Source organism: Macaca mulatta, chromosome 12 (genome assembly GCF_049350105.2).
Source record: "Macaca mulatta isolate MMU2019108-1 chromosome 12, T2T-MMU8v2.0, whole genome shotgun sequence".
NCBI classification, from domain to species: domain Eukaryota; kingdom Metazoa; phylum Chordata; class Mammalia; order Primates; family Cercopithecidae; genus Macaca; species Macaca mulatta.
In genome coordinates, this window is record NC_133417.1 from 141,494,520 (window position 1) to 141,506,556 (window position 12,037).

At 46.3% G+C, this 12,037-nt stretch overlaps 1 protein-coding gene and 1 long non-coding RNA gene across 2 annotated transcripts in view; one reads left to right on the plus strand and one right to left on the minus strand.

The window, feature by feature from the left end:
- The window catches only part of ASB18 (ankyrin repeat and SOCS box containing 18), a 73,177-nt gene that overhangs the window by 40,734 nt on the left and 20,406 nt on the right, over positions 1–12,037 (minus strand). The window contains exons 2-3 of the mRNA XM_077957953.1: positions 9,803–9,925; positions 6,295–6,562 (exon numbers count right to left, since the gene is read on the minus strand). Coding sequence (XP_077814079.1) covers positions 6,295–6,562; positions 9,803–9,925 — 391 coding nt within the window. The remainder of the gene's footprint in view (positions 1–6,294; positions 6,563–9,802; positions 9,926–12,037) is intronic.
- LOC114671449 (uncharacterized) overlaps positions 6,273–12,037 on the plus strand; it is a 107,004-nt gene continuing 101,239 nt past the window's right edge. The window contains exon 1 of the long non-coding RNA XR_013402246.1: positions 6,273–6,476. This is a non-coding gene — a long non-coding RNA (uncharacterized LOC114671449). The remainder of the gene's footprint in view (positions 6,477–12,037) is intronic.

A 12,037-nucleotide genomic window follows, 5' to 3' on the forward strand; every position in this document is an offset into this window, starting at 1 on the left:
ACTCCTGGCCTCATGCAGTCCTCCAACCTTGACCTCCCAAAGTGCTGGGATTACAGGGGTGATTCACTGCACCTGACCTAGACCAAAGAATATTACTAAAGATAAATAATTTCATGATGATAAAAAGGTCAATTCTTCAAAAGGACAGAATAATGCTAAGCATTTATGTACCTAATAATAGAGCTTCAAATTACTTGAAACAAAACCCAATAGAACTGCAAAGAGAAACAGACAAATCTACAATTATACTTAGAGAGTTTGACACTCTTCTTTTAATAACTTGTAAAACAAGTCCAGTGAAAATCAGCAAGTATATAGAAATCTTAAACAACACTGTTAGGCAACTTGATTTAATTGACATTTATCACTCCATTGAACACTCCATTGAACATTGAACATGAGAACACTCCATTGAACTACTGCAGAGTATACATTCTTTTCTAGTATACATGAAACGTTTGCCAAGGAATAGCATATCTTGGATCATAAAACAATTCTCAATAAATTTAAAAAGGAGTAAAGTCATACAAAATAAATTCTGTAGCCACAATGGAATTAAATTAGAAATCATATCTGGAAAATCCCCACATATTTGGAAACACAATAACATACTTCTATATAACCCATGATTCAAAAAAAAGGAAAATTAGAAAGTATTTAAAACTGATTGAATGCAAAAACACTCATATTAAAATTTGTGGGATTCAGCTAAAATAGTATGTAGTGAGACATGTATAGCACTAAAAGCCTATATTAAAAAACATGAAAGTTCCTGACTCAATGACATTAGCTTCCACCTTAAGAAACTAGAAAAGGAGAGCCAATGAAACCCAAATGTGAGCAAGAAAGAATAATAGAGAGTGTAGTGGAAATCAATGAAATAGAGAAAAACAATGAAACCAAAAGCAAGACTTACTAGGAGGAAAAGAAGACAAATTCTACTATCATGAATGAGAGAGGTGATATCACTATAGAATCTACAGCGCTTAAAAGGATAATAAGGAACAACTTTATGGCAGTAAGTTCAACAACTTAGCTGAAAGAGGTCAATCTCTTAGAAAATACAACTATTAAAGCACTAAAATGCTCACTCAAAAAAAAAAAAAAAAAAAAAGAGAGAGAAAGAATCTGAGTAGCCCTATAGCTAGTAAAGAAATTAAATTCATAGTTAAAAACCTTATCACAAAAAGACTCATGTCCAGATAGCTTTACTGATGAATTCTACCAAACATTTAAGGAAGAAATAATAATTTTACACAAGGTCTTCCAGAAAATAGAAGAGGAGAGACTACTTCTCAAATTGTTTTTGAGGCCAGCATTACTCTGATACCAAAACCAGACAAAGATATTACAAGAAAATAAAACTACAGACCAATATCTTTCATGAACATAGATGTGGATATTAAATATTTTTTCTGGCCGGGCGCGGTGGCTCAAGCCTGTAATCCCAGCACTTTGGGAGGCCGAGGCGGGTGGATCACAAAGTCAGGAGATCGAGACCACAGTGAAACCCCGTCTCTACTAAAAATACAAAAAATTAGCCGGGCGCGGTGGCGGGCGCCTGTAGTCCTAGCTACTCAGGAGGCTGAGGAAGGAGAATGGCGTGAACCCAGGAGGCGGAGCTTGCAGTGAGCCGAGATCGCGCCACTGCACTCCAGCCTGGGCAACAGCGTGAGACTCCGTCTCAAAAAAAAAAAAAAATTAAAAAAAAAAAAAATAAATAAATATTTTTTCCAGTAAATCAAGCCCAATAATATATAAAAAAGGATAACTCCTCATGGTCAAGTGTGGTTTATCCCAGGAATGCAAGGTTAGTTTAACATTTGAAAATTAATCAATATAAAGTATTATATTAACAGACAAAACTTACACCATATGATTATCTCCATATATGTAGAAAAAGCACTTGAGAAAATTCAATATTAATTTGTAATACAAACTGTCAGCAAACTAGAAACAGAAGAGAGTTCTCTATTTCTGAAAAAAGGAATCTGCAAAATTTTACAGCTAATATCATACTTAGTGGTGAATTAATGCTTTCCTTAGGATCAGGAACAAGAAAAATTGTCTGCTCTCACCACTTTTATTCAGCAGCGCACTGAAGGTTCTAGTCAGTGCAATAAAACAAGGAAAAGTAATAAAAGGCATCTAGATTGTAGAAGAAGTAAAATCATATTTATTTATAGATGACATGATTGCTTACAAGAAATCCTGTGGAATTCTACTAGAACAGTGAGTTTAGAAGGGTTATAGGATATAAGGTCAATATGCAAAAATAAATTATTATAAATTTTATATAGTAGCTACACACAATCAGAAATGGAAATTTAAATATACAGTTGACAACAGCATCAAAAATGAAATAATTAGGGATAAATCTTACAAAATATATGCAAACCCTGTACCTTAAAAAACTATCAAACACAGCTGAGAAAAATTAAGGAAGAAATAAATAAATGGAGGAGTATATAGTGTGCATGATTTGAAAGCCTTAATATTTTTATTTTTATTTTTCTCCAAATTGATTTATAGATTTGGACAACATAACCCAGCAGGCTATGTTGTAGAAATGGATGAACTGAATCTAAAATTCATCTGGAAATGCAAAGGAGTTAGAATAGCCAAAACAACTTTGAGAAAGAAGAACAATGGTTGAAAACTTATACTACCTGACTTCAAAATGTATTATAAAGTTACAGTATTCAAGACAGTATGGTATTGGTGTTAAAATAGGCAAATAGAGCAATGAAACAGAATAGAGATGAAGGGGGATGGCTCTGCCGTGGCACCCTGGTGACCCTGCACATATCCACATAGGCCACAAAGCAAACCAGTACTGAATCTACGTCTCGGCAGAACACCTGGATACTCCTGGGTTGGATGCTTGTAAGGAGTTGCTATAAGGCCCTTGCCCCCTCGCCTGGCTATGTCCCCTAGGAGGCTGCTATAAGACGGTTTCTCAATGCCTTCTGGATCCTGAGGAGGCAGGGAGCTTCCTGCTTCAGCCCCTTCAGAATAGAGATACAGGCTATGAACCTCTCAGTTCAGAGCTAGGCATGGCTGCTCAGAAATGGGGTATTCTTCAACTTGCGTTGACGTTATCCAGCCCCTTTTGTCTAGGTGTTATCCTTTTTGGTGTGTGGGATAAAGACCGTGAGGAGCCAACACCACTGGCTACTCTTCCTTTCACTGTTTATGTAATAAAGGGGCTCCTCACGTCTTCACCAGGTGAACCAGTCAGACCTTGCCCTGTTTTGCACATGCGTGACAAGACAGCTCAGAAATAAACTCATGCATATATAGTCCATTCATTTTTGACAAAGGTGCAAAGACCGTTTGGTGGAGAAAGGAAGGGTTTAGATGCACAAATACTTATTTTCGACTAACTGCTGGAACTGTCAGATATCTCCATGCAAAAATAAATAAATAAATCAAAAGCTTCAATCCATACTTCACATCATATTCAGAAATGAACTCAAAATGGATCACAGACTTAAATGTAAAATGTAAAGTTATGAAATTTCTAGAAGAAAATATAAGAGAAAATCTGTGTGACCTTGGGTTAGGCAAAATTTTTTTTAGATACCATAACCCAACATAATCCTTAAAAGAGAAAAAATGGATAAACTGGACTCCATAAAAATTAAGAACTTCTGTTCTTCAAAACACATTGCTAAGAGAATAAAATCTAAGCCAGAGACTGGCAGGTAATACCTATCAATCACATATCTCACAAGAGATTCATATATAGAATATCCCAAGAAACCTCAAAATTAAATAAGAAAACAAAAAACCCAATTTAAAAAATGGGCAAAAGATTTGAACAGACACTTTATCAAAGAAGATACAGTCATGTACCTTATAACAATGGTTTTAGTCAACAACAGACCACATATACAATAGTGGTCCCATAAGATTATACTGTACCTTTTCTATGTTTAGATACACAAATACTTCCTATTGTGTTACAATTCCCTACAGTATTCAGTACAGTAGCATGCTGTCCAGTTTTGCAGCCTGGGAGCTAGAGGCTAAACCATATAGCCAAGGGGGGCAGTGGGCTATGCCATCCTGGTTTGTGTAAATATACTCTATGATGTTTACATAATGATGAAACAACACATTTCTGAGAATGTATCCCCATTGTTAAGCCACAGATGACTGTATGTGGATGGCAAGTAAGTTCATGAAACAATGCTCAACATCACTAGTTACCAGGGAAATGAAAATCAAAACTATAATAAGATATGTCTACACACCTGTTAGAATGTGTACAGTTAAGGCCTGACCATACCACGTATTGGTGAGACCATGAAGCAACTGGAACATGCAGACATCGCTGGTGGGGATGTAAAATGGTACAACTTTGCAAACTAGTTGGGCCATTTCTTAGTTATTATTATTATTATTTTTTGAGACAGGGTCTCAACTCTGTCACCCAGGCTGGAGTGCAGTGGTGTGAACAGGGCTTACTCCTGTGCTCAAGCGATCCTCCCACCTCAGTCCCCTGAGTAGCTGGGATTACAGGTGCGTGCCAACATGCCTGACTAATTTTTGTATTTTTTGTAGAGACGGGGTTTTGCTGTGTTGCCCAGGCTGGTCTCGAACTCCTGAACTCAAGTGATCTGCCTATCTCGGCCTCCCAAAGTGTGGAAATTACTGGCATGAGCCATCGCACCTAGCCTAACAGTTATGTTCTTAATCATATCATGTGACCTAGCCATTCCAATCCTAGGTATTTATTCAAAAGACATAAAAGCATATGCCCATTCAAAGGCTGGCACACAAATGTGCATGATAACTTTGTAAAAGACCCAGACTGGAAACAATCAAATGTTTCCCAACATATGAATGGATGAGCATACTGTGGTTCATCCGTACCACGGACCACTACCCAGGAATAAAAGGAATGAACTATGGATACACACAGCAACATGGATGAATCTCAAAATAATTATGTCGAGCGAGAGAAGCCAGATAAAAGACTGCAGATTCCATTTATACAAAATTCTAGAAAATTCAGACTAAGCCAAGTAATAAAAAGCAGACGCTAGGGATGGAGAATAAGGAAGGGGCCAGTGGGAGGGAGAACCGTGGGCACCGCGAGGCCACAGGGACAATGATAAATATCTGCCCTCCACGGACTGTGGGGTGTTGCACGAGTGTATAATCTGAGGAATTTATCAAATTGTACGCCTTAAACACGTGCGGCTTGCTGAATGTCAATCACACTTCGGTAAAGCTGCTTTTAAAGAGCATTGCTAGAACCTTGTTTCCTTCCTCATTCACAAGACTGGCGGGGGTCCACGTGGCCCTCTGAGTCCCCCCTCTGAACTCAGGTGACCTTTCTTAGGTGGGTCCCCTGGCTGGGTCCCTGAGTGCCCAGTAGCCCCGCCTGCCTGCATTGCTGCCCCTGCTGGGCAGGACATCCAGCAGCTTTGACAGTCGGTGGAGAAGCAGCAAGGGCGACGCGGTTTCTGAGAGCCGCACGGGTTCCCAGCGCTAAACGTGGGCGACTTTCCTTAATCTTCCCCTAGAGACAGAAGGTCATGCAATGACAACTCCAAGGGCAGGGGCTGGAGCATTCTGATTAACAGAAATGTCAAGATGACACAATGCAAGCCGAGAAACCCCACCACGAGTCCCGTACAAAGACACGTGGCCCCGCTTCTTCTCCGAGCCCCGGAGCACCCGCTGGGAGGGCGCTCTCCAGGGACGGGGGCTGTGGGACCCCCAGACCCCGCGCCCGGGCGCGAACTGGCTGCGCGGCCGCTGGGCCTCCCTAGAGGCCGGCACAGCTCCGTTTCCGAGCGGGCCTGGAAGCCCCGCCCGAGGAGCTAACCATTTATGTCACACTGTGACAATTATTCTGCATAAAATTATCATTAAAAACCCTAATTTTTCAGCCTCCAACCCCGCCAGTGGCCTTTTAGCATCCCCGGCGCCGGCGGCTGGGCCGTGATCACCGCGCTCATTACCTCGGCGTGGCGCCTCCCGCGCGCGCTCGCAATCAAGCGCTAATTAAACCCGCGGGGGCCGGGGCGCGGGACGAGGGCCGGGAGGTGCCGGGTCTGGGGTCCCGGGTCAGGGGTCTTGGCTCTGGGTCCCGAAGCAGGGGCCAGGGTAGGGACGGGGCGGATGCGGCCCTGGGGATCCAGTGTACAGAGTCAAGGGTGCAGGGTCTGGGTCCGGAGGCGGGGGCTGGGACGGAGGCGGAGGCGGGGTCGGGGGCCTGGGGGAGTGGTCTGGTCTTGGCGTGGGGCGGGCGCCGCGGGCCTGACCTGAGGTCCTTACCCGAGCGAGGCGACCGTGCGGCAGAGGTGCAGAGGCGCCAGGCCCTCTGCGCTGAGCAGGTCGGGGTCGGCGCGGTGCTGCAGCAGCAGGCGGGCGCAGGCGGTGTGGCCCCCGAGGCAGGCCTCGTGCAGGGCGCCGCGGCCGCCGGGGCTGGCGTCGGGGTCTGCGCCGCGGCCGAGCAGGTATCGCACGCAGGCGGCGTGGCCGTGGGCCGCGGCGATGCACAGGGGCGTGGTGAGCTCGCGCTTGTATTCCAGGGTCCAGAGGCCTGCGGGGAGGGAGGTGGAATGTAAGGTCAGGGGGAGGTTAGTGGTGGTGGTGGTGGGCGGTGTTCATTAAGGCGGAAAGAGGGTGAAGCGTCTCTTAAAGGTAGGTACCAGGTGGGCATGTAGGGAGAAGAGCATAGAATCAGAGACGCACAGAGACAGAGAGCAGAGAGACACACTGGGAAGAGACAGGCGGAGACAGAGGAAGAAATACGAAGGAGAGATTGAAGGCTAAAACGGAGCCAGAGAGATGGGGCGCCAGGTATTGAGAAGCAAGAGGGTTTTGCCAAATACGGGGGTGACTGGGAAATGGGGTCAGTTAAAAGCTGTCCAAGCAGGGTGCATGGTAGGCGAATTTAAGTGAGGAATCCACCCGTTCCAGGCCCTGAGTTAGGGCAGCTTGAAAGAGGAAAGTGGGTTGTGGAATTTTCCCGAATCCAGTACTCCCTTAGCTGAGCCCCAAACTTGTCCCTTTGTCATTAAGAAGAGACAACGCACAAAACAAACTGACCCACACATCACCAAGGTTGTTCAAGAAAAGGACTCAGAGAAAGTTTAGCTCTCTTGCAAGTGGCTGAGTTTTTAGAAGCACGCTTTGATGTGGCGGTCCACATTCAGCACAATTCTGGTTTGTTTCTTTGCGCTTTTTAGGCGGGTGTGTGTGTGTGTGTATAGGGTTGCTCTTTCTTGAGGGATGAATGGAGCAGGTGCTACACATTTTTACTTCTCTGAAAACTTTGGCACTTTCAAAAAGCCCGTGGAAGGTTGTTAGCGGCCAGGAGCGCTCGTGGAAATGGGGGACGTAGTCCCTGGTGAATACACATCAAGGGGCAGGATTTCACATGGCAGGAAGGCCTTCTGATAATGATGGAAGAATCGATACCGTGGCTGTAATGAGCCGCAGAGGAGACCCTTTTCACAGGCCACCTCCTTCCTGGAACCCATGCTGAGCAGCCTTGAAAGCCCATTCATTAATTACCTACCTGCATGTGGTGCCAGTTCCAGCCGCCCCGAGTCCCCAAGGCCCAGCCTGGAGCTTGTTGCGCACTCGGTGGGGGAAGGGGGAGCTGTGGGACTGGCGTGGAATGGTGGTGGCCAGAGGCCCCGGGAACGTGGACCTGCATGGGTTTGAGCTGCCCTTCCCGGTGAAGACCAGGTCCGATCTGGAGGGGGTGATGGATGTACTCTATCTACACTGTTATCCCGGTGGTAACAATAACCTACATTCCTGCAGGCGCCAGCTCTTGGTTTTTTGATTCGATTCGTTTTTTTGAGAGATGAAAACTATTTACTGCCTTCTCTGGGGAATGCTAAGTCCCCAACCCAGCCCCACCTGACCCTAGCAGGTCAGTAAACCCGCTCTGGATTCCTGAGTCTTCCTAGGGACTGATGGGAAGAAGCCATAGGTGGGGATCTAGCTCAGCCACAGTATGGGCTAGCACCGTCTCCATGTCCTTGGTGATGCAGTCAGGAAGCCTGAATTCGCTTTCTGTAACTCCCGCCCTCTGGTCCCAGTTCTGCCACCAGGAGGGACATGGATTAAGGCTTCTCTGCATGTTGTGCGTCCCTCTAAGCATCAGCTCACCCATGTCAGTGCTCTCTATGACTGCGGGCTGGATGGGCCGGCATTCCATCACGGAGGGGCACTGAGGTGGTGGCCACTGGGGACCTGCTCCGTGTGCTCAATTCCCCACCAGGGGAGCTGGAATTGGCCACCGGGAAGTCTTTTCATGGGAGAGCACGTGGGGCCACTGTTTTCAAACAGGGTCTGGTCATTTCTGCTGCTGGATCTGCTGCCGGGCAGTCAGGTGGCTGTGCTGAAGGAGACTGGAATCCAGGCAGCCTGAGCTTGTCTCCTTCTCTTCCCAGCCTGTGCGGAGGCCTGGGGCCACTACTCACGTGGTGGCTGCGGTTTCCTCCATATCAGCCCACATCCCTTCACTGTGGGCGTGCCCCGGCGTCCTGTTGTCCAGGTGTGCCACAGGACAGCAGCAGAACTTAGGGGTAGGAAGACTCAGGAGGGAAAGAGGAACCTGATTTTGGATACAGAATGTGCAAATGATGGGTGAACATGACTATCTATTTGAAACGGTGACATTTGTGTGTGTGTATGTCCAGGGCTGCAGTTGGTATTTTTGGCCTGGGATAGGTGAGGGAGAGGAGGCCCAGAAGGACTCGGCTGGGACATGCAGCCCCGACAGGAACTGCCATTTGCCTTTCTCACAGCCCCCACTGCCTCACTGATTGGCAGAAGCTGCTTGGCCCACTGACAGTGTTTTGAGTTTATTCTCTTCTCCCATGTGAGGTATAAACAGAACTGTGTCAGTTCTTTGGAAGCCGACCTTCCTCATTCTTTGCCTGCCGGAGCTTAAGAATCAGGGACATGGGACACTGGCCACCGGCCACTGACCTCAGATTCTCAAATCCCATGGTCTGGGAGAGCTGCTGTAGATTCCAACGCATGAACCTTCCTGGTAAATATGTTGCATCTGAGCCGGTGGCAGGTGGGGTGCCCAAAGCAGTGCCAGCCGAGAAAGGCCTGGATGCAGCATGGTGGTCAGCAAGCGTCTGCACATCCTGAGTAGGCAGGGGGAGGAGGGGACCTCTCTCCACTTGGGAGGTCTGCTTGTCTGCCCAGCGCACAGTCACCATGTTCAGGCAGCAAGAGCACCGGCAGACATGTACGAAGTCAGGACCTCTGGTTTCTTCCCCTTTCCTTCCCCATTCTTGGGATTCCCTAGATTCCAGGAGGAGGATCTACAGAGAGCCCTGGGGTCCTTCCTTTACTGGTGCTGGCTGTGCCCCGGTCACCCTGCTGTAGCTGTGACATTTGCAGATTCATAGAAGAACCTCACACAGAGCTGTGTGCCAGAGGCTGCTCCAGGCGGAATTGAAGGAGAGACTTTCCTTCTTCAGCGCCCACCTCCCTGGCTGCCAGATGCAGGCACAGGCAGCTCTGCACCCAAACCAATGTTCCTTTGTAAAGACGAGGCACACACAGCGTCATCGGACAGGCATTCCCGCCAATCGCTGCTTTGCCTTTCCAGTTGGATCTCTTATAGGCCATCACTTAAAACCTACACTTTAAAACTGCTGCAGAGCAAACTTCGTCAGATGTCCTTTTCTTGTATAGGTTAAACCCAGTGCCACTGTGCCCAGTCTACACGCGGGAGCCTTACATTCCAGGAGAGTATTAGTAGCCCCTTAAAAATAAATGACTGAGCTTTAAAGAACAAGGGTACCTGACAGTCCAAACGTGGCTGGAGATTTCACCTGCCATTCCATCTCATCCTTATTGATCTCAAACACCACATTGGCATCCTGGAAGAACTGGTCCATGAGGGGCTTCAGATGCTCCAGGTCCCCTGCGACCAGGGCAGTGTGATATTCCAGCACTGGAGACCCTGCTCTAGCTTGCGGCTCCTTCTCTGTCTTTTGAAAGATTTGAAGTTTTCCTCTCTCTGGCTCTGACTGTCTCTCCATTACAATACCGTCGATTTCAGTTCAGGAACGGGAAAGATGGTCTTATGGAGTGTAAGCTATTTCTATTGTCATTACTCAATTGTCATCCAGTTGGGGCTCGATGGTGGTGTATTTATAACTCCTGTGGGCTCTGATGTGATAATGGTTACTTGATATGACCAGGGGCATGTGAGCACTGGGATGTTGCAGTGCTGAGCCACCCCCTTTGTGATGATATAGATGCTAATTCCGGAGACAGAACACATCTGGATAGCTCCAAATCTACTCTCCATGCACTGAGGGCAGACTCCCAGCACACATTTAATTGTGATGGACTTGTTTATCCTGCTGTTGGGCAGATGATTCCCCAGTCTTAAATAGCATTGAATTTACCTGTTTATGTGGAGTAAGAGACTCACTTATAAATATGATGTCAGTGACCAGAATACTTAGCAAATAAGTAATATCTTCTCAGATTTTTTTTTTAAAGTACTATATTTAGAATCTGGAAATAAAAGTCTTAAGCTCAGAGGAAAGAAACAAATATTTATGAAGCACCCATTGTATACCAGTTGCTTTTTAAGTATTACCATATTTATTTATTTACTCCCAATAACAACCACATGAAGGAAATAGCATGACCAGGGCCTCTTGGCAAGCTAGCAGCTATGCTGTGATTGGAACTCACGTGCGTCTGTCTCAAGAGTCCGTCCTCTGTCCCCCACACCACTCTGCTGGCTTCCAGTTCATCAGGTAGGACCTACTCAGAACTGGGTCAGCACTGTCAGGAGCCACTTTCCAGAGAGGGCTCCTGGCTGCCCAGGATTTAGTCTCTCTCCAAGTGAAGGCGGTGCCACGTAGCAGGACCTACTCGCAGGGTGATAGGGCTGAAAGGGTCTGTCTGCTGTCACTAGTCGGCGCTCTCCACTCCCAGCTCTTGTATGGTTTGGGTGCTATGAATGGTTTCTACATTTATAAATAGTTGGGAAAAATCAAAAGAAGAATAATGTTTCATGATACTCACGGCAACCCTCCACCTCCTGGGTTCAAGTGATTCTCCTACCTCAGCCTCCTGTGTAGCTGAGACTACAAGCATGTGCTGCCACGGCCAGGTAATTTATTATTATTATTATTATTTTTGTAGAGATGGGGTTTCACCATGTTGACCAGGCTCGTCTCGAACTCTTGATCTCAAGTGACCCACCCACCTCGGTCTCCCAAAGTGCTGAGATTACAGGCATGAGGCACCGTGTCTGGCCAATCCCAGCACTTTGGGAGGTCGAGATGGGAGAATTGATTGAGTCCAGGAGTTTGAGACCAGGCAAGAGAGCAAGAGTCACCCCATCTCTCCAAAAAAAAAAATTAGCTGGGCATAGTGATGTGCACCTGTGGTCCCAGCTATTTGGGAGGGTGAGGTGGGGAGGATCACTAGAACTCGAGGCTATAAGGAACCATGATTGTGCCACTGTACTCCAGCCTGGGCAGTGAAGTGAGACCCTGTCTCAAAAAAAAGTAATTACTACCTGAAATAAGTGAGGCTTCTCTTTCTTGGTTTGAAGGGTGTCTTTTTGCTTTTTATCCCATCCATGTTCTCTGTTGCCAGACCAGTAATGAGCAGATGTGTGTTCCAAGGGTTGTGGCCAGCCTGAGGATGTGTGAGGGAGGCCCCACTGGACACTGCAAATGACCAAGTTCCAGATAAGTGTCCCTGGGTGTTAGGAGGCTCCATGGGACAGATAGGGGGTTCCCAAAGACATGATCAGGGGTGCTGGTACCTGTGAGTTTCTTTCAGGGATGGATAACTGATCCCCAAATGTGTGTCCCTTGCTGAAGATGAGAAATGCCACATTTTTTTTTTTCGAATGAATGGTAACAGTTCTTGATTAGTAACTTATGAGTTATTTACTAAGGTTTGGTTCAGGGCTTTATTTTATTGTCAAAAAATTAAATAAGCTCATTTTTTTTCTTGTAATATAAATCATATGCACTTCCTTCCTTCCTTCTTTTTTTTTTTT